The sequence below is a fragment of the Rhipicephalus sanguineus genome, chromosome 2, assembly GCF_013339695.2.
Source record: "Rhipicephalus sanguineus isolate Rsan-2018 chromosome 2, BIME_Rsan_1.4, whole genome shotgun sequence".
Taxonomy (NCBI): Eukaryota; Metazoa; Arthropoda; class Arachnida; order Ixodida; family Ixodidae; genus Rhipicephalus; species Rhipicephalus sanguineus.
Genome location: NC_051177.1, coordinates 63,150,981 through 63,174,473, shown reverse-complemented (window position 1 = coordinate 63,174,473; position 23,493 = coordinate 63,150,981). Strand labels below are relative to the sequence as shown.

The following is a 23,493-nucleotide window of genomic DNA, read 5'->3' as shown; positions in this document are numbered from 1 at the left end:
GGGTCTGAGCTGACCTACACACGGAGTAGGCTTCGATTACAAATTGTTTCAGGACAACGAATATCCTTGAAGTAAATTACTGTGGTATACCGTTTCTGCAGGCATTCACATCGCGAAGCTACTGGTGGATGCCAGCGGAACACCCGCATGCCTTTTATAGAGCAGTAGCGGGGCTCCAGCGTTCGGTCGACGGCGACTCCGCAGAAGAGAGTTTTCCAACGCTAACAGCCGTATTAATTAGCGAAACGCTGGTCGGTCGCACCATCACCGACTTGGAGGAACCGGGATAGAGGCCCAATAAGTGCAAAAGATGGCGCAACAACCACATGCCGGTAGAAATTATAGAATTTGACTGGCTGCGGCGGTGGGCCGCTTTGCCCACTCGCCAGAGACTGTCGCAGTGGGGATTAGTTTCCAACGACCGCTGCCCGAACTGCGGCAAAAGAGAAACGATCCGCCGTACGATGTTTTTGAATGCGTGGCGGCCAGACGCGTGTGGCGTTTGATGCGGAGAGGAATCGTGTTTGCATACCTCGCATTTTCTGTCATGATGTTCGTATAGGCACCGTGCAGTCGAGTTCTCACGTGTGACTGCAGCGCCAGAACGCACAGCCTAGCGGATAAAGAAAGCAACGTTGAGACGGCCCAGGGACAAAATCAAACGCGATGCGCGTCCCTCCGCCTCTGCATGAGTGTGCAGACAGTATCCGGGCCAGAAGGGGGGACGCGTGCGAGCGTCTGTTTTCTGCCTGCCCCTAGCGGCCAATATCAGCCAACTTGAGATGGCCCACAGCGAGCAACGCAGCTCCCTCTGGTCAGTGGACGGTGCCTATTGTGGCGTCCAGTGGCGTAGCCAGTGGGGTGGGCGGTGGGGGTTGAACTTTCTCCCCCCCCCCCCCCCCACCGCCACCCACCATGACCAAAAAAAACAACAACAACAACAACAAAGAGAACACCTAGCGAAACGAGGGTAAACAAGAAAAATGGGGCGCGCGCGCTCACAAATTCGCTGACACGTAAAAGTCAGTTCCCAGCGCATGCGCTCGTCAAAATTTATCCTGTTGTGTACGCGTCTTTCGAGGCTGGGTTCGTCGATTTTTCAAACTATATGTACCAACAGGCCCAGCACCAGACGTAAAAGCAGTTGTTCGTGTCAACTTCGCGCGGACGTAGCGGCCATGCGACGAGCGAGGGGAATATTGCTGCTGGGCGTGTTGGTTCATACTTGCAAAGAAAAAATTGATGCGCGCAAACTATATATAGACAAGAACGCAGAAGTTTGCGCTCTTCCGTGTCTTCTTCGTCCTTGTCTATAGTTTGCGCGCATACATTTTTTTCCTTGCAAGCGAGGGGAAGGGTGAGAGGCAGTGCGAAGGCCACTGCAAGGCACAGTGTACTGTACGGCTCGCATCTGTGTTCGTGGGTATTAACGCTGACACGTATGGAGCAGCTGAGCGCAACAAAATCTCACGTATGTGTAAAAAAAAGCGCCAGTCGTGGACTTGTGAAAGTACGTCGAAGCGCGCACGAAGGTGGCGGTTCGAGAGTGAAAAAAAAGGGGCTCATGCTTGCTTTCACAAACAGGTATACGCCGACATGCACACGCACACACACAAGGCGCGCACACGTCCCTCTATATAGGAGTTCCTCCTGGGTCGTTCGCTCGTTTCCGGCCTCACGATGGCGCAATGCGTGTAGTGTCGTGTGCAGCATGCAGCTGCGTACCGAAGCGGCCCGCACATTTACGATGCCGTTTTACATACCTCTGTACGTTTTCCACTTGGCCTGACAAGCACACTTATCGTTCGGGGCCCGTGTTCCACACCGCTTGTTGACTAGTTCTGGTCTTCAACCTGTGACCATTGCCGACCGTCCTCGATTTCGGATAACTTCGAGGACTGCAGATGGCGCCGCGGAAGCTTTATGTAGCGGAGCGCAGCACCAGGGCACCGTTGCGCGTTCGCAAAGGCAGATGTGGGTTTTCGACACCGGAGTTCCGAAGCTCGTGTCACTGTCGACCGCAGTGCGTTGCTGATACACAAAGCAGCGTATACACAGTGCCTTCGACGTCAGATCCGGTACCTTCTTGTCCGTCTTCGAAAGACAGCGGCCTAGGCGACGAAAGCCAGCGAAATGGACATTCGTAAGATGTTCCTGATCTCTTATCTTCGTGCCTATGTCTATAGAAATCGTCATCTTTAAGGCATGTTATCGGTGCCTGTATAAAATCAGCTGCATCGCGAACAATGCTGGTTGACATGTTGGCTGGTGCGAGGAGATTCTGTTGTTCCCATGTTGAGAAACAGCGAAAAGTTGGCGAGTCTGTAAATACTCAAACAATATATGTCAAAGATATATACAAGAAAAAGGGTATAGGAATGGAAGGCAAGTTGCGTTCTGCAGAAACTCCGCATGAATCTGAGATTAAAAGTTGAGGAACAATTAAAGTCAGTAAAAGAAACGAGGCACACATAACTCAAATATTAACCAGCTTGCAAGACAAACTGGATTAGTTTGTGTCCAAGCATTGCCAGATGCTTCTTTAATGCATGCTGCTGTCAGCAACCAGATTAAAGTTTTGATTATTGCTGGCAGGATGTCAGACAATATTCGGAATGATATATAGGGTATCGTTGCCGAAGAAGCCGTAAAATGCATTCCGAGAAAAGAAAAGCGAGAAAAAATATTATATTCCGGCGGATCCCACGCATGGTGGAAATCGATGTCATGCGAAACAGTCAGTAATATGTTGACTATGCCGCATCGTTTGGCACTGCGCCGAGCGTTTCGAGGTGTATCGACGTCTTTGCGTAAATTGAGCAGTGAGCATATCGTAGTCTCACCAGACACGTCGACTATACACAGTGACGCCCTAAATATTATCTGCTGTAAATTAACTTTCCGTTTCTCGGCCACAAGTTCGGCCAAATAAAGAGTTTCATCTTGGACACCTCGCCTGCGGTCTCCGTCGACGTCACGACCACGTGACAATATCCTTCTATGCCGATTTTGTTATACACCAAGTTAAGGAAACGACCACTAGAACACCCAGACGTAAACGGCTAGATAGCTAGGTAGACAGAAGCGGTCAAAATGCATTTGGCTCGCCAAGAAATGCTTCACATTTAAAACGCATTCTTCGTGCTCCATCTGCATGACATTTGTGTCTGCAGAAATGTATGGCTGTAAGGTTACATAACATACGCATTAACGGAGGTCTAATAATGTCAGATAGACACTCCACCACAACTGACGACATATAGGCTGTGAAAGCCACGTCTTGCATTCTTGAGCGTGTGAGCAGGGAGCAGTTGTAATTACGGTGGCATGTTACCGCTGAGGCTTTCATCGTGCGCCGGTGCGCGTAGTAACAAGCATAACTCACACGAGCCCTTACGCAATCGCCTAAGATCACTCGAGAGCCACTTTCTCTTTCTTCTCGGTCGACTGTGTGAACGCGATAGCGTTAAAGAGCTCGTTTCGCAGAAATTTCGGCGTCGGTGTCGGCGCCATTGGTCGTGAGCGAAGATTCGAGATATATACAAATAAATAAACAATAAAGAAGTGAGAATCGAACCCAGGCCTTCTGCGTGGCAAGCAGATGTTCTACCACGGAGCCACGCCATTGCTTGAAACTGCTTTGGCAAAAAAAGCACTATATGAATGTCGTGTAGTGGAAGGAGTCTCCTTAACGCGTGTAATATTGCGCGGCAGAAGCGTAGAATCGCGCCAGGCGTCAGAACGTGTGAATTGCGCAACGAGTGGGTGTTTTAAAGGCCCACTCATTACAAAGTGCTCAGGCATATTTAGTCATCATCACCAGCAAGCAATGAAGGAAACAGATAAGAAAAAGGCAGCGAGGTTAACCAGAAAAAACTTCCGGTTGGCTACGCTAAACATCAACAAAGTGAGCAGCTTCGTAGGTTCGCGTGTTGCCTTCCGGACGCGTAGTGGGCCCTTCGCTGATTCGCAAAAGAAAAGAATTACGGCGTTGTGGGCACTCCACAACTGTACTTGCAGCAGACATTCGAGGATGGTAAGCGGCCAATGTTACGCGTTCGGTTGAGGCATCCATCGAGAACCGAAGCTAGAAGGCGTTGCGCACGGAGCCCGATTACGCTATCGCGTTCTACTCTTGAAGGCGAAGCTCAAGCATCCTCCACGTTTTTGTCGGAGGCATTGCAAGCGTTCTGCACCTAACGTGATTTTGCGCTGCCTCCCGGATTGGCCCACCTCAAGCGACGATGTCGTAAGATGACATCATTATGACGTCACACATTTTGGTGATCTTTGACGTCATGATAACGTCACCGCGACGTCATTGATGAAGCCATGTGACATTCATGTGACTTCTGATACGCCACCCCGCCACGGTGGTCTAGTAGTTACGGCGCTCGAATGCTGACCCGAAGGTCGCGGGATCGAATCCCGGCCGCGGCGGCTGCATTTTCAATGGAGGCGAATATGCTTGAGACCCGTGTACTTAGATTTAGGTGCACGTTAAAGAAATCCCAGGTGGCCGAAATTTTCGGAGCCGAAATTTCCGGATGTTAAACCCCAGATATTCTTATTATTCTGATACGCCGGCGGTACACATGCAATTCCTGTGGCACATATCCACCTGAGGAGTTTTCTGGTGACACCGCACAAACTACGGCTTCGCTGTTAAACATGCCGGCAGATCCCACACATTGTGGGAATGGATTTCATGCGAAGCAGTCAGCGAGTACCTGCTTATGATGTATTTTTTTTAGCTTTGAGCCAAGCGTTACGAGGCGGATTGGCGTGCTTGTGCAAATGGAGTGTGGTTGTGTGCGTATTGTGGGCTTCACCAGGCACGTCGATTACATTGGCGTTTAAAGGGTGCAGCTTATGGTCCGACGTAACGTCAGCACTCACGTTAGAGCGCAGATGTCGGCTTTATCGAAACGAAGTGCACGCTACGGTACTATGATATGCAAATCGTATGTAGCGTTCGTCAGCGTATTCCTATGTAGTCGAGCAGCGCTTTAATATAGCTTGCCGAGTCATAGGAATACATATGTAATGTTTATTGCATTTTCATAAAAGCGCCAACACTGCAACCGAAATTGATGTTTCCCCGACATGCCTGCATAGCGACTTTTTCCGAAGCAGGATCAAGACCTGACGTGGCTCTGTGGTAGAATACTTGACTGTCACACAGAATGCCTGGGTTCGGTTCCGAGTCGAAACCTTACCCTGATTCTTTGCATCCGTTGGTATTTTTCCCTCACCGACGAAACCGCCGAAGCCGACACCGGCATATTATACGACACGGGCTCCTTAACTTCCCAGCATTCAAATTTACAATGTCTCCCCTCGCCATTCCTGGGTTGATATAGAGTGTGAATCACCTGTGGCGAATACCCGCATGCCACGGACCGTGGTATGCGGGTATGTGCCACACGTGACTGGGGGAAAGGGTTTTATGGCGTAGGCGACAAGATTTTCGCACACACTCATACCCTCCTCTTCCAATTTTAGTATATTCAAAGTACCCAGAAAAGAAATGGTTATGGGCCGGGCACGTAGCACGTCGACAGGATAACTGGTGGTCATTAAGGGTAAGTGACTGGATTCCAAGAGATGGCAAACGCGTGAGGGGGAGACAGAAAATTAGGTGCGTAGATGAGATTAAGAAGTTTGTAGGTATAACGTGGCAGCAGAAAGCACAGGACCGGGTTGATTGGCGGAACATGGGAGATTGCCCTGCAGTGGGCGTGACAGGCTGATGAAAGTACCCAGTCATAGGCGGCTATAGATAGATAGATAGATAGATAGATAGATAGATAGATAGATAGATAGATAGATAGATAGATAGATAGATAGATAGATAGATAGATAGATAGATAGATAGATAGATAGATAGATAGATAGATAGATAGATAGATAGATAGATAGATAGATAGATAGATAGATAGATAGATATAGATAGATAGATATAGATAGATAGATAGATAGATAGATAGATAGATAGATAGATAGATAGATAGATAGATAGATAGATAGATAGATAGATAGATAGATAGATTTTAACATGTCTGTTTTAAAGAGAGTCATATACGAGGCAAGTAAAGACTGGCAAAAAAAGTCAAAAAACTAATTTTTCTTTTTTTTAGATTGTAGTTTACCCAGATCAGTTTAGAAGCAGGTGTTGTGCTATCTCCCTGTCTGTGCCACAATATGTTTTTAACACCACCTGCAGGATAAAACATAGTGCGTCGCATCGCATAAAATGAAAATCATGTATAGCTACATGTGCGTAACAAAGTCAACGTTGGCGGAACTGACTACATAACTGGCGTACAACCGCATACAGCCGGACAAAACCTCACGCAAACGCTCGCTGAACACATTTTCCCTGCGTATTGCTTCAAAAATTTATTTTCTAGTTAACTATAAGAGAACGGAACCGTCACCTACACGCCGTGCAAAGCTAACCCAGTACATCGCTGACTTGTCTGTTTATGCTACTTCTTTTTTGTTTTATTCTTCCATATTTTTTTCTTTCACCGGTACTTGAATTACCGCAGTATCTGTTTGCCTTATCACGTTGCAGCATGGCTGTGCAAAAATGCTTACACATTTTTCTCGTAATATTTTTTTTCTTCCCTTTTAATTTCTTCCGCTAAAATATATCGTTTATTTTCAGTGTGCAAGCTTGCTTATATTTACATTATAACCACGGTTACAACTGCACTTTCTTCGCAAAATATTTGCAGTAACATTCGCATATGAATTGCAAATTGTAATATTTGTGACTTCCCTATGGTGGTGTCGCTGGAGCCAAGGTTTCAGCAAGCGGTGTTGTCTTCCATTTGTGACTCTGTTATAAAGTATTGTATATGCCGTTCTGATATATGAAACCTTCGGAACTGGCGGAAATAAATCTGAAATAAAAAAATCACGCCATATCCACGGAATGAATGATAAGTGGGCGAAGCTCGAGAGGGGGAGATCATCGGTAAACCGTAACTCTCCCGTCAAAGTTATCCCATTACATCATTAGAAAGACGTAAGACTGTGCGTATATTATACAAAATCAACTTTTATTTTGTTCTTGTTCGTTTGTTGTTTCGCTTCTTCGTTTGTTGTTTTCATTTCGTCGTTGTCATGGCGGCTGGATTGCGAGGTCCCTTCATTATGACGGCTTTATGGTCCGTGAAATGAAGCGAGAGAGGTTCTTGTACTGGCTGCAGTGGGAAGTTTGCAAACACTAAGTCTATGAGCGTCCCTCGGATCGTGGTAGGTTGCATATGGATACATCTGAGTGCGTATTTGGAAAGCATGTGCTGCACGATCCAGTAATGAGGTGCACGTTGAAGTCCCCAACCAGCACAAACGGACGGTTCTTGTACTTGTTGTCGTAGTCACGTAACGCAGCGTCTATAAACGACTTGACGTCCCCGATAGACAGGTTGGGTGCGAGGTACACGGTCATGACGGCGACTAGCAGACGGCGACGCGTGGTGGCGATTCCGGGCTCGATTGTGGGCTCCGCGTTGGAGTGCCAAGCATGAAGCTTACCCCGCACCTCCACCAGTGTAACGACGTGGGATCGACGAGGACACGGAGCACGACAAACAAACACGCTTTATCGATCAGAGAAAGAACTGCAACGTCTTCTTCGTCCCTGCGCTGGGCCAAGAATACTCGCGCTGCTTCGTTGCCATCACCACTGGCACATACGCGCGGCATAGGCGGTCACGTACGAGCTGGGAGGGACAGACCCACGGCTTTAGGAGCTTCGCCCCTAAAATACAATTATAAATGGTTCAGGTTGCTTGATTTAAAAACAGAAGAGCTGCACTAAGAAACTTTATTCTGTTATAAATTAGCCGACACGGGATTCTTATGGGCAGTTCATTATATTGGAGCTATACTATTACTGAAGGGGCGTTTCCGCGGTCGAAAAGCGTACGTCGCTCGATGTTCGACGTAAATTTGCCAGACGAAGGTGAATACATTAAACATTGAGAGGCCCTCGCCTAGATTGAAAAGTAATAAAAAAAGAACAAGCGTATAACTTACGTTTAGGGCCCGCTCTACTGTTCTTTGTTCGCAATGAGTGGAAACGTGTAATGTTCTAATTACTTATGAGTCATTCAGTTAACGCACACATACAAACACGCACGCGCTCTTATATAAAGAGGTCGGAGCGCTCTCTTCCTTCCGAAAGAAACTCTTGGCTAGACACCTGTAGGTAACTTTCCTGAAGCTATAAATTAATGCGCATGCTGAATTCACTTAGTGTTGGGTATAAATTCGTGTCGCAAAGAAAAAGTTGTTTTCTTTTGACGTCTGTAATCTTGCCTATTTTGTCTCTGTCTCTCTGCACCGCGATTTCCCAATGTGATAAACAATCAGCAGTGTTAATGTTTAGTTGCGAGAACTGTATAGTGAGTGGTTGTAGGGATGTCCTTTGCCTCGTATTGTCTGGCGAATAAATTTCTTCTAGTTGATTCTGTACTGTTTTCTGCGAATGCTGTTCCGCGGCGGCTGCGTTTTCGACGGAGGCGAAAATGTTTGAGGCCCGTGTACTTGGCTTTAGGTGCACGTTAAAGAACCCCAGGTGGTGGAAATTTCCGGAGACTTCCACTACGGCGTCCCTCATAATCATATCGTGGTTTTGGGACGTTAAACCCCAGATATTATTGTGCGAATACTGTTATTAAGGCGAAAGTCTTACGTGTCCCGCGAGTCGAAATGTCCGGCGCTGACAACACGAAGTCTGCCAAGATTACGCCATACTACGTCACCTGGCTGACATAGTCACTTGGCTTCGTAGCTTGGTTAAACGTGAGCCGATCGCGGAGGTAGTGAAACAACACGTGATGTGCGAATGAATGAATGAATGAACATCAGATGTGCTGCGCAAGCGGAATAACCTGACGGGGTCCCTTGTGCATTCACCAAAGACGACTCGAAGGCGAAAGCCAGCTTCTTTTACTTCTCACTCAATGTATTGATCCTGCCCCGCCAGCGTCTGAAAGCTTCCTACACCCAACGTGGTTTTTCACGGCCTCCGGGATCGGAGGCATTTTGCAAGTAAGCTCACCCCCCCCCTCCTGGGTTTGCATTTAGAGCATTGCACGGGTGCGGCCCGGCCCGCGGGCCCGGGCTGGACTCGGGCTTGAGGCTGCGGGCCGGGCCGGACTCGGTCCCGCTCATTAAAAGGCCTAAGTCGGGCCTTCGAGCACATGCGAACGTTATGCATTGCATAGTCTAAGGCATTCTGTGCCAAGCTGAAGTGACCGTGCAAAGAGCTGGCTCTTAGTAAAGGTTAGCAAAGAAAATAGAAAAACAGTTGAAGTTCGATTTTTTTTTCACTAGTATAGATATATCTATACTGCTGCATTTATTTTATGCTGTATGCTCATGAATTCACCAGTATATATATATATATATATATATATATATATATATATATATATATATATATATATATATATATATATATATATATATATATATGACCGTGCAAAGAGCTGGCTCTTAGTAAAGGTTAGCAAAGAAAATAGAAAAACAGTTGAAGTTCGATTTTTTTTTCACTAGTATAGATATATCTATACTGCTGCATTATTTTATGCTGTATGCTCATGAATTCACCAGTATATATATATATATATATATATATATATATATATATATATATATATATATATATATATATATATATATATATATTCTTATGCTAGATGACCTGATGGGACAAAATTGTGCGATCAAAGTAAATACATGTGCACCAGCGTACAAATAGCAGCACTAACAATGGGGCAGATCACGGTTTTTCCCATGAGAGGAATAAAGATTTCGGTCTTTTATTTTAGGTTGCACATACGGTACATTTCATTTATATTCCTTGGTATTACGTGCCAAAACCACGATATGTTTACGAGGCACGCCGTAGTGGCACCGGATTAATTTCTACCACCTCGAGTTCTCTAACGTGCACCTAAAGATAAGTATATACATGGGTGTTCTTGCATTTCGCCCCCATCAGAGTGCGACCGCCGTGGCCGCGGGATTCGCACCCGCGTCCTAGGATTTAACAGCGAAACAGCTTAACCGCTCAGCTACCACTGCGGGCAAAGAAAAATTTCGACGCATGTACATACCGGATTTTCCGTCCGATCGCCCGCTACAAAGCGCAAGGCATCATTAATAATCATTATCAACTTTCTAATATCCTCTAGCAGGCCCGGGCCGGGCCTGGTCATGAACACGCGCGCCCTCGCAAAGTTTAGTAATGAATGCCCGGGCCCAGGCTGGGCTCGGGCTTGGAACCGCGGGCCAGGGCTTGGGGCCACGGGCCCGGGCTGGGCTCGGGCTTCATAAAGCGGGCCCGGGCTTCATAAAGCGGGCCCGGGCCGTAAAATCAGGCCTGTGCAGTGCTCTAGTTTGCACTGCCTCCGTGATCAAACCACCTTTGACTAAGCGAGGATGTCATGTGGTGACGTCATTACGTGACGTCATGGTGACGTCACTATTAGCACAGATTTTGGCGATCTGTGACGTCACCACTTGACGATACTTTTGCATCACTCGTGTTGATGCCGACGCCGCGGGACGCCGACGGTCAATTTTCGTGTTTGATGAGGCATCTGAGGCGTTCGCCTTAATAAAGGGCATAACACAGAAAAGAGCGCTCTTTCTGTGCTCCTGCTCTTTCTGCTTGCGCAGCACGTCAAATGCTCAAGTGAGAACCAACCAGTCTGCCAGGAAGTTTTGCTGGAATGAATGAATGTCTTTCATTGAATTCTACCCATCTCGAACACCTACTGCATCTGTGGCACGCTGGTTTCCCCCTCGCGTGACAAATACAGTGGGAGCGCGGCGGAAGCGGCTTATTCGTTAGGTGTGATGGTAGAGAAAGTTTTTTAGCAAGCCGTCTGTCTTGGAGTTGGTATAGCGGGAAAGTAGGCGTTCGCGGCATTAGCCTACGCTTGGCGATGGAGTCACCTTCGAGTGCCGCCGCGTGGGACGTCAAGCCAGTCCAGGACTGTCCAGTCCAGGACTCTTCTGCTCTGATTCTCTCTCTCCTCACAGCAAATATTTTTTTTCTTTGTCGTTGACTGAGACACAGCACAATTTCGTAGCTCAGATTTCGGTTTCAGCTACGAAGCTCAAGCTACTTGATCTTTCTAGCCCTCGTGCACTATGACAGCGCGTATTAAAGACGGGATATGCACACATATTGTATTCAACGCCTGTCTCGTCTGTGCACGTATGTGTCACGTGTTTCTTGCACTCTGCCCCGATGCGTGAATCTCCAATATCAGGATAGCGGTGCATTTTAAGGAGGTGCAAAATTAGGCAAGACACCAAGAGACGAGAAATTGATTTCTCTTCTATGTTGTGTTTCTATCGCGCTAAATTTTATTGCCCTATACACACGGCGCTCGGATATTAAAATTCCACGTAGCGTTCCGGGAGGAACAGAGCTTTAGATATATAGAAAGATGACCTATTTGGTTGGCATTCGTGATGTAGTTTGTGCCGCGTTCACAAGACGGACGACGTACAAGGAAAAAACACAACAGCCAGCGCATGTACTCGTGCGCATGTATTTTTTCCTCGTCCATCCCGTTTTTGTGATCGCTGCACAAACCACATCATGACGTACAGAGCGTCTGTTTAAATACGTCGACATACTGAATAAAATAACGCTGGTTTTGTATATCTTTTCTCTCTTCTTATTTGTTCGCATAGCCAAATATGCTATCATAAGGCAGCTGTGAGCGTTTCTTTTAAAGGATTCCTGAATCACTTTTCTAATTAATCATCGAATGGCCTCACGAATCCATTGCCGCGAAATTTCTGGAATCCACCAAGAACGAGCTGAGTTAGAGATCTGTCGCACGCTTTGAGTGCTTTCTCCGTTAGAGCTGCGTCGGCATTTCTCTCAAGGATTCTCGCATTGTTGCATCTTTCAGAAACGTCTAGAACGTTCGCTACACCGATAAAGGTCGGCAGTGACTTAACGCTGACATTTTCGTTTGGAAAACAGGCTTTCAATACGGTTTACGAGGGGTACGTACGATATGAACTTTATCGACGATCTGAAACATCGAGCTGGCAAAAATTCCCCCGAACAAAGCGTCCATGGACGCAGCCTTTGAGAGAAATGCAAATGATTTGCGCAGAAAAAGCTACGTCACACGCGCTATAAGTTTAAGGTCGCGCTAGTAGCGGCTACGAAAGGCTACGCGGAGGCTGGAATATCTTGCCTTATTTGAAACAGGTACAAGTACCTTATTTGGTCTTTCTTTTTCTTCAGTTGTGCACCTTATAATTGAATCGAGTTAAATTCTTCCGTAGCACTAGTAGACCGCAGATTCTAGTTTCCCCCACTTCAGTCGAAGTCCCCGATGATTATACTGAGTAATATCCGATAGCTTTACCGGCTTGCTCTTCATTTACTTCTCCTGTATGCAAGGGAACACCTTAGCGTTACCTCTCCTACGTGCTCCGTTTCCGCGTGCAGTGTGAAAGACCAGTGCTAGTGACCTAGTCTGCCGTACTTAGGCGCGTACTACCGCACTGTTTTTCACTCGTTGTCTTTCACTGTTTTTCATATCGTTGTCTAAACTATGACCAGAGAGCGCTGAATGAAGGCTAGATATGGCCATGTAATCGCTAATGTTGGATAGTGTTGGCTTACTGCTGGCAAATGTTGGCTACCATATTGTGGCTAAGAGATGGTTAGTGCCTGCTAAAATGTTAGTTAATACTCACTAGTGTTCTCCTCGTTGCTTCACTCTCGTGGTTCGGCTCCGCGGTTGCTACCTGTCCTAAGTAGACGTATTCCTTTACAAATTCCAGTGCCTCGCTACCTATCGCAAAGCGCTGTTCTCTTTCGAGACTGTTGCACATTACCTTAGTTTTCTGCATATTAATTTTCAGACCTACCGTCCTGCTTTCCTTGTCCAATTCAGTAATCATGAGTTGCGATTCGCCTCCTGAGTTACTCATGAATGCAATGTCGTCAGCGAATCGCAGGTTACTTAGGTATTCTTCAGAATAAGGATGGGATGGAGCACATTCGGCAAGCACTCTCAAATCATGAATGGTAGTTTATCACTATTACTCAAGAGGAAGGTATAATTGCGTGCTCGCTTTCTTTTTTTGGCTAATAAAGAAAGCCCGCGAAATCTGAGAAATGATACGTGGCTTGACTGCAGCACGCATTAGAGTCACTAGAAAAATTTCAGAGTATCGCATCTGTTTTCCGCGCGCCGCCGCCGACGCGATTGGCTTACTCGCATCACGTGACCTCTCGCCGCCATATCCCTTCCAGGCGCTTTGGGTGCAGGCGCGTTGAATGCAGAGCGCGGTCGGACATTTAGCAATACCACGGTCCCTAGAAGTACTTCGTCACTTTTTTAAACGCGTCATGCAGATGCCAGAGAGTAGTGACTCTAGCACGCATCAGGAATTAGCGCCCTCAAACAGGATCACTGCGAGGTGGCAAGTCAAGACTACGCTCCCACCTTTTGCGGGTGGAAATGTAGTCACGTGTCATTTTTCGTATTTCGCGTGCTTTCTTTATCAGCCGGGAAAAATGAACACGCAGTTAGTAAGTTGCTGAAAATAGCGCAGTTAGATGTCGTTTCAGCATGCCTACATATGATTTATTGACATTTTAATGATCAGGTGGGTACTTGCCGAGTTAGAAATATAAATAGGACTAATTAACTAAACCTCAAGAAGGAGAGAGCGTCTAAGTTGCCAGGGCGAAGGCTCTTGCTTTTGCTTGTTTCCATTCCCTCGCGGACAGTCGCCCGCGCTTGTCTATATTTTTCAGTCTTACATCTGCTTTTAAATATATACGTCAAGGGAAGGAGAGTAGCCGATGTCGGTAAAGGCACCACCGTATGTAAACCTTATCAACATAAATTGCTGCCAGAGTAATAGTTGTCGGTTCTTAAAGACAAACTTGCGATATAGGGCTTCTCCTTGAGATACTGCTTACTGTGGACAAGCCGACTTTAAAGGTTTTCGTTCCGTACGTGCGGACAAATATGAAACGGATGTTCACAAATCGAAACCATCTTTCGAAAAGTAAAGAAGATCATAGTTGCACAGCAACTGCACCGTTATTGTGCGCTCTTTTACAACCGCGCGGTCCAAAATTTGGGATGAAGAGGCAACTGCGTACTTGTAGGATGTGATCATGCTGCCGCAGGAATGTTGCTTATAAGCGGCGCCATAATGAAGCTAGAGTGGATAAAACAACCATTTCGTCTGCTTTCGGTTTTTCGCTCGTATTCATCACCCTTCAGGTGCGTAGGCGTAGCCCGTCGTCGTGACTACGCCCACATCGGCAACGTAACACGACGTCAGCGAAGACGTCATCGGCGCGCAGCCAACGACCGAGCGAGGCTTCCTCCACGTGTCGCTCGTGTCAAAGCAGCGCGGTGAGGAGTCGCGGTGCGAGTGTTTCGAGGCACTGGTACGGTGTCTAGGCCAGGTCAGGATGAGGCAAACAAATAAGTGACATGCGCGACAGCTGCGTGTGTGTGTGTGTTTGTGCGTGAGAGAGAGAGAGAGAGAGAATGGGGGGGACATGTGGATCAACGTTGAGGTGGATGGGGTATGTAAAGAGCCAAGATAAACACAAAACGCTTCTTTACTGCATTTCGGCGTGGATGCGAGCAAGGACTTTCGCCCTGGCAATTTTTCCGTTACTGCCAAACGAAGGATCGAGACACGACGCACAATGCACCCTAGTGAGGTAAATAAATACGCGACAACTGCGCAGCCAAAACCGCATCACCGCAGGGCCAAGGCGCCGTTTCGTAGTGCGGAGGACCAATGTCTTGACTTCTTTCTTGTGTCCTTGTTTGCACGCCCTGTCTTTTTAGAATGAATACTTACCAACTAGCTCAGCTCTATGTTATTCCAATCCACGAAGTCAGTGCTACGTAACGTTGCCCATGGGCAATATTACGTCACTTCGCGGGTGAGGAGGACTGTACAGATGCTCGAGAGGGGCGCGGGATTACTTTTTTTTTTTCCGAAGTGGAGCGTCTTCGCGGCGCGCGGTGCCGTAATATTCGCAAAATGTGAACGCCGTGGCTTTCTGTACGAATTAGCTAGCTTGTTTGAGAGGTGTAAAAAAAATGGTTGCAGCCTGTTTAGTGACCATTTAAGTTTAAGACCTCGAGTCACCCTCAGATGGTCTTTGAACAACGTTCTTGATGATGAACTTTTTTTGTTCAGCTTAACCTAAGCTGGAGTAATACACCTTTGTAGTGAGGTGTACGAACGACTAAACTGACTTTTATGTTCGCTGTTTTTCTTCGTTTTTTTTTCAGGAGCGCGCCGAACCCTTTGCACGTCGGCATGGTTGCGGACGACGAAAAGATGCTGCTGTAAGTAATGTCGCTTATTCGTAATGTTGACCTGCGGATTGGCTGTGCAAAAAAAAAAAAAAAGAAAAAAAGTGCAGCCTTCTTGTACGAAACGGATGCAAGCACAGCAAATGTTTTTTTTAAATGCTGCGCAGACTACTTGCCACCCTTTAGCACAAATAACTTCAAGCCATAAAGTTGATATTCTGAATGACGGTTACGCCCACACACTACGTAGACACTGATCACTGTTAGACTGGTCAGCGAAGAATTACGAAGACTTGTGGTGGCTAAGGGTCTAGAAGGTCTAGGGCGGGGGTTAAGGTAAACGAAAACTTAAAAAATCATTTAAATAAACAGCAGAAGGATTCCTCGATAATTCTTAATAATTGAATTAAGATTAAATGCAGACAATGCTGGAGTATGGTACGGTACGAAGAACTTTATTTAAAGCATCCTGAGAAGTGGCACCCCTTAGGGCGACACTACGGGGCACTCTCACGTGGGGACAGTTGGACATAGCCTAACCACCGCATCACAGGCTCTCTGGACAGTCCAAAGTTGATGACGATACTCCAAGTTCTGAGGGCCGAGCTCCATTTTTGTTCTGTGAGGACCTTGTTCCCACGTAACGAGGAGCACCGCCAGAGCATGTGCTCTAGATTGCACGTCTTCCCGCAGCGAGGGAACTGTGAGCTAAAATCACTTGGAAATAGGCAGTGCATGACAGCGAGATTAGGTTAGGAATTAGTCTGGACCATCGTAAAGGTCGTAGCTTGTGGTCTCGTGGGCTTTTTGTGTCGTGGGGGAAATACTCTCCTTTCCAGGTAGGTGTTTCGTGAATTTCTTAAAAGTTAACAAACTTGCTCAGACCTCTTGGACCCCGAACGGCTTCTCCTTTTAGTACGCGCGCCTGGGTGTGGGCGATGTCGTTGAGGTTGGTGAGCGAGTCCAAAATTTGGCCTAAGTGTGCCGGGAACCAAGTGATCGTGTGCATAGCTATTGCCCTGCTCTTAAGAACGTTATGGGCCTCTTTCGCTATGGAGCCCGAGGCAAACGCCCTGACCGCCGATCGAGAATCCGAGTAGATTTGCGTCCTATTGTCATCCAAAAGTGCCACAGCAATAGCCACCGGTTCCGCTTTAGAAGAGGTGGTCCCAGTCACGGGGGCCGACGAGATGATGTGACCTCTGCTATCTATTGCCTCTACGGCAAAGTGAAATGAGCGTCCATGTCGTGGATGTGGTTCAATGCTGGGGTTGTAATAAAGAATAGCTGTAGCCAGCCCTAGCCAATATCAGCTAATGATTACTGGGGTTATGCTAGTAACCATGGTAGTTGATGTCATGCGGCTTATTGATACTGTGCTAGTCTGCGCTGCCTTTAGGACCACCACGATGTGCGCCACTGTGCTAGAGTGCGCGCCCTATCTCGCAAGGAATCAGCAAATGGCTCACGCCTTTTTAAGTGCGGTGTATCTGTTTCCGTCTTTCTCTCTGTCTAAGTCATTCTCTGTCTTTCTACCTTTTAGTGTATTTATTCCCTTTATTTATTTATATGTTTCTCTTTCTTTCTATAGCTTTCTCTCTCTCTCTCTCTCCTTCTCGTGTTTCATGTGCTCCACATCGCCGATATAAGTTTGTACACCTCTGTACGCACGGATCGATTCGCTCGCTGCAGCAACCGCGTTTCCGCAAGCCAGCGTATTGTTGAGTTACGCCAGGTCGGGCGCTAAGTGAGTTGGTTGCTAGCCCTACTTCGCATGACAGTACAACAGTCCGATTTGTTGCTATCGCATTCATTATTTCGCCCTTGCGGCGAAACTGTGAATTTTTTTTTTTGTGAGTTACATTGCACACTCAGCTTTATAAGCCTCCTTCTGTGTTTTTGAGCGGTCCTCAGTTTAATGTCAGGTTTCTTCCCTTGCGCTGTAATCACGTTTGAAATAAAATACAAACTAGCCCTTACTCAAACTTTGCTTCTTCGATGGAGGCGAAAATGTTTGAGGCCCGTGTACTTAGATTTAGGTGCACGTTAAAGAATCCCAGGTAGTCGAAATTTCCGGAGCCCTCCACTACGGCGTCTCTCATAATCATATCGTGGTTTTGGGACGTTAAACCCCAGATATTATTATTAAACTTTGCTTCTTATTAACCCCCCCCCCCTCCGTTTATAGAGTTCAGCAACGACAGACTGAACTAATCACATGCTCGTTTTCAAGCATATCGGGCGATCCTGCATGCCAGCGGCTGGCAGGTGCGCCTTACCCATTTCATTATGCATTCTACAATCAGATGCTCCAGCTGACTCTAGTCAGAGTTGTAAAATATGCCAGCGCACTTTATGACGACGAGATCAAACACATGCTGCTCACTGTTGCATGAGTAAGTGAGTGCTCCTATTGACTGTGTAATTAGGTTAAGATTACTTAAATAAATTCTAATTTAACGAAGGTGGGGAAAAATATCAATTAGAAAGTTGTAGATCGGCTGACAAGACGGCCGATTAGACAGTTTCAGACATTTTATCTATCAAATGTTTGTCTTTTTCCGCTGACTGACTGCCAATGCCCACGAAATACAAAAAAAAAGAAACCACGTGACGCGCTCGTTTGCCTACCGTATTGCAGCGCTCCCTAACGGTCCACGTGAAAACGATATGCTTCCCTTGCGGTGGTTCCCGACAGTGATACGCAGACACAGCGGTTATCGCTTGAGCTGCTGCCAGCAACCGGTTCGCCATCGTACAGCCACCACCATCGTCGTCGCTGGCCTGTCGGCTTTTAAGCCGCAGCACACATGGCCGTATGCCAGGCACGTAGGCAAGGGGGGGGGCCCGGGGGGCCCGGACCCCCCCCCCCCCCGAAATTTTTCCAGCCCTCTATATTCCCAGGCAATTTTTTTTTTGTTTTTGCCATGGAAAGATTGTCTTTCGAACAATTAGGCCTTGGCCCCCCCCCCCCCCCCCCCCCGAAAAGAAATCCTGGCTATGTGCCTGCCGTATGCTATGGTCGTTTGCAGACGGAACGCGCTTCTCTCAGTCTTGCCTAATTAAGAGAACGAAAAATAATGTGACGTACTCCAACATACATTTATTTGCCAAGTCAAAGTGCGTCGGCATATTTTCAAACTCTGTATAGTCAGGTGGAACACCCTGTATATAAGTATTCGTCTATAGCGTCGCGCGACTGGCTTAACCGGAACAGCTGTATTAGTGACTCACACGAGAGGTATTGTATATAAACTACGCTGAATTTAATGCACGACAGTCGACAGCCGTTTGTATGAATATGAATCCATATGACGACCTCGTCTCTTACTGAGTAAGAGAGAAGGATGCGTCACCGAGAGCTAACGCTTTGCTGAGCTTTAGCTACACACAGACCTTCAAAAAGAGGCCAGCTGTGTCATTTCAAGGTGGACACCGCATTTTCATTCTAAATATTTTCGCCTGAATGTTCTCATGAGTGCACCGCTCTCTTGATGACCTTTAGTTCTCCTTTGAATATGTGTTTTACTAATGCAATATATAGCATGTGTCGGAAGGCTTGCTCGTGTCCTTGTACTTAACCGGAAGGTAAACGCACCCACACGTAGGAAGGTGTACGTGCAGATTCCATGTGCTATACAGGTATGATTAAAAAAAAATCCGTAAACAGGGGTTGGGTGCTCGAGCCGACGTTTCGACAAGTGGACTTGTCTTCTTCAAGGCTGGAACTGGTGTGATTGACCTTTATGTGACGCGGTTTCATCGGCGTTCATCAAGACGGGGCGTAGCAAACGCCGAGTGTTCTCTGTTTCTTGCCGAGTCTCGTGTCAGAACCACGTTCCATAAAGCCAATAACCAACTACAGGCGACAATCTGGGAATTATTTCTTTCTCAGATATGTCGATAGTTCTTCGCACAACATGCGTATGATTAATTATAGCGCCTTTGGTCCACGCGCAGTAAGAGCCTTCACGCATTCAGACATTTGGTTTGGTATACCACGCGACAAAACAAATTATTTTTGGCGCTCGAACACTTATGCGCTCAGTCAGGCCCATAGCCAGGAATTTTTTTCGGGGGGGGGGGGGGGGGCACTTGCTGAAAACCTTGAGAATTTAAGAAAAACGCCTATTTTTATTATTTATTTTCGGTAAAACATCCTACCCCATCAAAATTTTGGGAGGGGCCCGGGCCCCTAGCCCCCCCCCCCGTCCCCCCGCCCTGGCTACGGGCCTGCGCTCAGTATAGGGAAATACTGCCACATTGACATACAGCAGAACCAAACCCAAAGCAAGAGTGAAGGAAGCTCCCATTTCTTTTATCAACGTAGCCGAGACAGAACACGTAGAAGCTCATATACTATTAACGACACCCAAGGAGATTTAAAAGACACAGTTTTCCATTTTTATTACATTACCTTCAATTGAATGACAAGGTAAAGCGGCGCAAGGTAAAAACCTTACGTGCGCCAGATCCCCCTTTCTGTCTTCTACCTCCTCCTGATGTTTTTACTATGCGCCATCTTTACCTTGTTTAGCTATGCTCTAACACGCCTAACGTATTGTACTCTTCAACTGAAACACTTGTTAAACATGGGCAACATCGTTCGCCGCATTTAACGGTTGCACACTTGGTTATTCCTCAATGAATTGGCGTGACTCACTCTTGAAAGTTGGCCATTAATGCGACGTCCGGGAAAATTTTATTTAACTTGAAGAAGATTTGAAAATGTTAAATTGAACATTTTTTAATGAGATGTAGTATAAATATAGCAATTAAATGTGGGGTTACTGTAAAAATTCACGAATCTTGGGAGGACAATGTACACGGCAGCATCCAATGCTTGTGTTTGTTTGTTTGTTTTTCCTTCAGCACCATGGCACATACCCATTCTGGGGGATTAGCCAAGAAATCGCAGTTTAAATTTCGAAGTTAATTTGAAGAATGTTGAATCATAAAAAAATTTAAAAAAAAAGAAATATTAGGTAATATATCAAACAAATAACTGCAATTACATTACTATGCGATTTCGCTAGTAGACCAGACTGCCGTATTAATCTGATCAAAAAATTTTCGAATAAATTCGTTAGATTTTAGCGCATTTTTAAAGGAATAGTTGACGTCACGATTAAAACGGTGGACGTTTAGTAAATTGGATGCATCCAATGCAGTGGGGCTACTTCATCGTCCCCGATCGTGGGTATGCGCCACTCTCTTCGACGTCACTATCATCGTGATCGAAATCGGCATCACGCGAAAGGGGCCCGGGCCCCTACGAGGGCCGCGGGGTTTTTCACAGTGCGACGCCGCATTCTCCGGTCGCCGTAGGCCAGCGCAGCCGCTAACGCCGCGCGAAGTCGTCTCCCACTCGACGACCGCGGCTTTATACAGGCAATGCGGTCCGGGTCATGGGTCGAGTTGTGCGTGCGATGGCCGGGGCGCGACTTGGCGGCGGCAGTTGACGGTGCAACGACACCTGCTTTCGCTTTGAGCCGCGGTCGCGGCTCCTCAGCCCGTTACGCTCCTTTGCCGTCGTGCAGGAAGCACCAGCAGGCGTCCCTGGGCCCCGCTGGAGCGTCGCGACACTACGAGTCCATCGTCAACGCCGGCTCGTCCATCATCTACTGCTCCGCCCGGGGCGACCCTGATGAGCCCGGTGCAGGACAGCCGTCCGTACACATGCCCGTCAACTCCGGCTCGCAGGTCAGATTCTTTCTCTATACATTGGTGAGAAGCTGTTGAACGAGGCATGTTGATATGGAGTCAACAGCTTGAAAAAGGTTACGAGTCTAAGCCTCGGCGAACTCAAACTCAAGAACCAAATCGGGTTCCAGCTCTGATCCCGAACTGCTTATTTGGTGTCCTGAAGCCGCTGCCTATAGTAGCTTAAATAGCAAATCCCCTTGTACGAACGTATACGCTCACGCGATAATGCTCCTTCGACGTCTTCTCATCGCTATAGTAACTTCTTCTGTGAACATATTTACGAATGTTCCATTAAATATAGTGCTATGTAAATTGAATAAATGGCATTGAGCACAGGCTCTTGCGTTTGCATAGCTTCTTGCGGCTGCTACTGTATACAACGACACTCCTCCGTTTCGCGTAAGTTTGGCTTAACAAGTTGAATGTGGAACGAAATCCATGCACACGACGAGAGTAACGAGTGTGGCGTGAGCGTTCGAGCGTGCGTGTGAGCGCGCATGAGGACGCTAAACACGGTCATGTGATATATATATATATATATATATATATATATATATATATATATATATATATATATATATATATATATATATATATATATATATATATATACAGGGCTGGGCAAAGATACTTTGAAATTGTATCGCGATACGATACAAGGTACTCAGGCAAGAAGTATTTGAGATACAGATACAAGATACTGCAACTATGATTGTATCCGATACGATACATTTAAATTGTACCTTAAGATACTTCGATGCATTCTCAAATTTGCTAATATATATCTCTATAATGTAGCATTAAACGCCTGAGCACATAAATTTTCACTTGAAAATTTATTAACTGCGACCAATTGTGTTTCATTTGAATGAAAAGCTTTGTACTTCTTGGTCAAGGTATATCTGTTTCATTCCGAAACAACTTATTGGCGTTGTTTTAGCTACTTAACATGACAGCTCTTTACACATTTCGCTGATAGCAATTCTTGCTTGTAGCTTTTGTAATTGATGGGAGCTAGTCGCTGCTCTGCTTGCTGACCAGCAAGCGGGTTGCCAACTAACCATATGAACTTCGATAAGAAGCCTCCGCAGAATGGTGCAAATACTACTGTCGAGTTCTACCTTGCTGGTAAACATATTACGGTTTTCGCAATAACGGATCAGCGGATAGGTGTACATCACCAAGAACATGTGCAGCCCAGAAACATTTCAGACGTATTGTACAGTTGCGCAAAGTGCTGCAGGACACTGCCGCTATTCACACTTTTGTCCCTTATAGATCCGATTGCCTGGTGAGTAGCAACAGTAAAAGAATTCAGGGAAGCCAACAACGAAAGCGAATATAGGCAAGTAAAACAAAAGGCGGTTCCATATCAAACATAGCGAATAAGTATAGAAGCACGATACAGGAGGCAACCCCTCCCCCCCAAGCTAATAATAATTGTTGCGTTTTACGTCGAAAAACCACGATATGTTTATGAAAGACGCTGTATGCAGGGCTCCAGAAATTTTGAGCACCTGGGGTTCTAAAACCTACATATAAGCACACTGGCCCTACTATTTTGCCTCTATCGAAATCCGGCTGCCGCGACCTTCGGGTCAGCAGTCAAGAGCCATAAGCACTGGACCACCGCGGCGGGCAACCCCTAATAGCTACCACAATTAAATTCAGTGCCTACGGAAAATAGCGCAAAACGACTGTTTGGGACGCTCATGACAAAAACGGAGCATTCTCTATAAGAGTGGTTCTCCAATATCTTTGCGAACGTATTGAAGATGGCGCCTAATAATTTGCGTTACTATAATGCAAAGTGAATTTTGCTATTTTACTCAGCAGTAATCAGAATTATCATTACTATATACTCCAGGCGCGCCCGGATTATTATATATTTGTTCTCAACATCGCCTTTACATAACAGTAAATTCAAGTGGAATATGAATATGTACACTTACATTCCACTTGAAGAAGAACAGTAGCAGTAATGACGCAGACAGTTAAAAGTAAGAAATAAGAATAAAGCAGGGAGCTTACCTTGGCAGCGCGTTAAAGTAAGCAGACAAAACGAATATAGAGGCATAGGCAATGCGTGGGATGGAAGCGAAGGACAGAAAAGAAAGAACTGCTGACAATCAAATTATAATTTTTAAAACTCTTTGAATAAAAGAAAAACAGACGTTCGCCAAGATAGCGTCTGTTACGTTAATGCTTGTTCTGTTAAATCCTTGCATAAAATGCAAACTTACATCCACGAGATCTTTCAAATCGCTGATGTGTGAAAGCCACGACAGGCAAAGCAACCCGCCATTCTTGCATTCTTCAGACTGTGTAACGAAGCACCACACAAGAGGAACTTCGATAATGACTTTACAGCGGCATCAGCATGTGTGCGAAAGACGCCGCACGCGTTGTAGTACGCGGCACA

At 46.3% G+C, this 23,493-nt stretch overlaps 1 protein-coding gene across 4 annotated transcripts in view; it reads left to right on the top strand.

Moving 5' to 3' along the window:
- Positions 1-23,493, top strand: part of LOC119383107 (zinc transporter 2) — a 93,198-nt gene that overhangs the window by 37,407 nt on the left and 32,298 nt on the right. For all 4 annotated transcript variants that reach the window (XM_037651104.2, XM_037651102.2, XM_037651103.2 and 1 more), the window contains exons 2-3: positions 15,342-15,398; positions 20,906-21,068. In XM_037651104.2, the coding sequence (XP_037507032.1) occupies positions 15,370-15,398; positions 20,906-21,068 (192 nt within the window). In that variant the 5' untranslated portion in view covers positions 15,342-15,369. The remainder of the gene's footprint in view (positions 1-15,341; positions 15,399-20,905; positions 21,069-23,493) is intronic.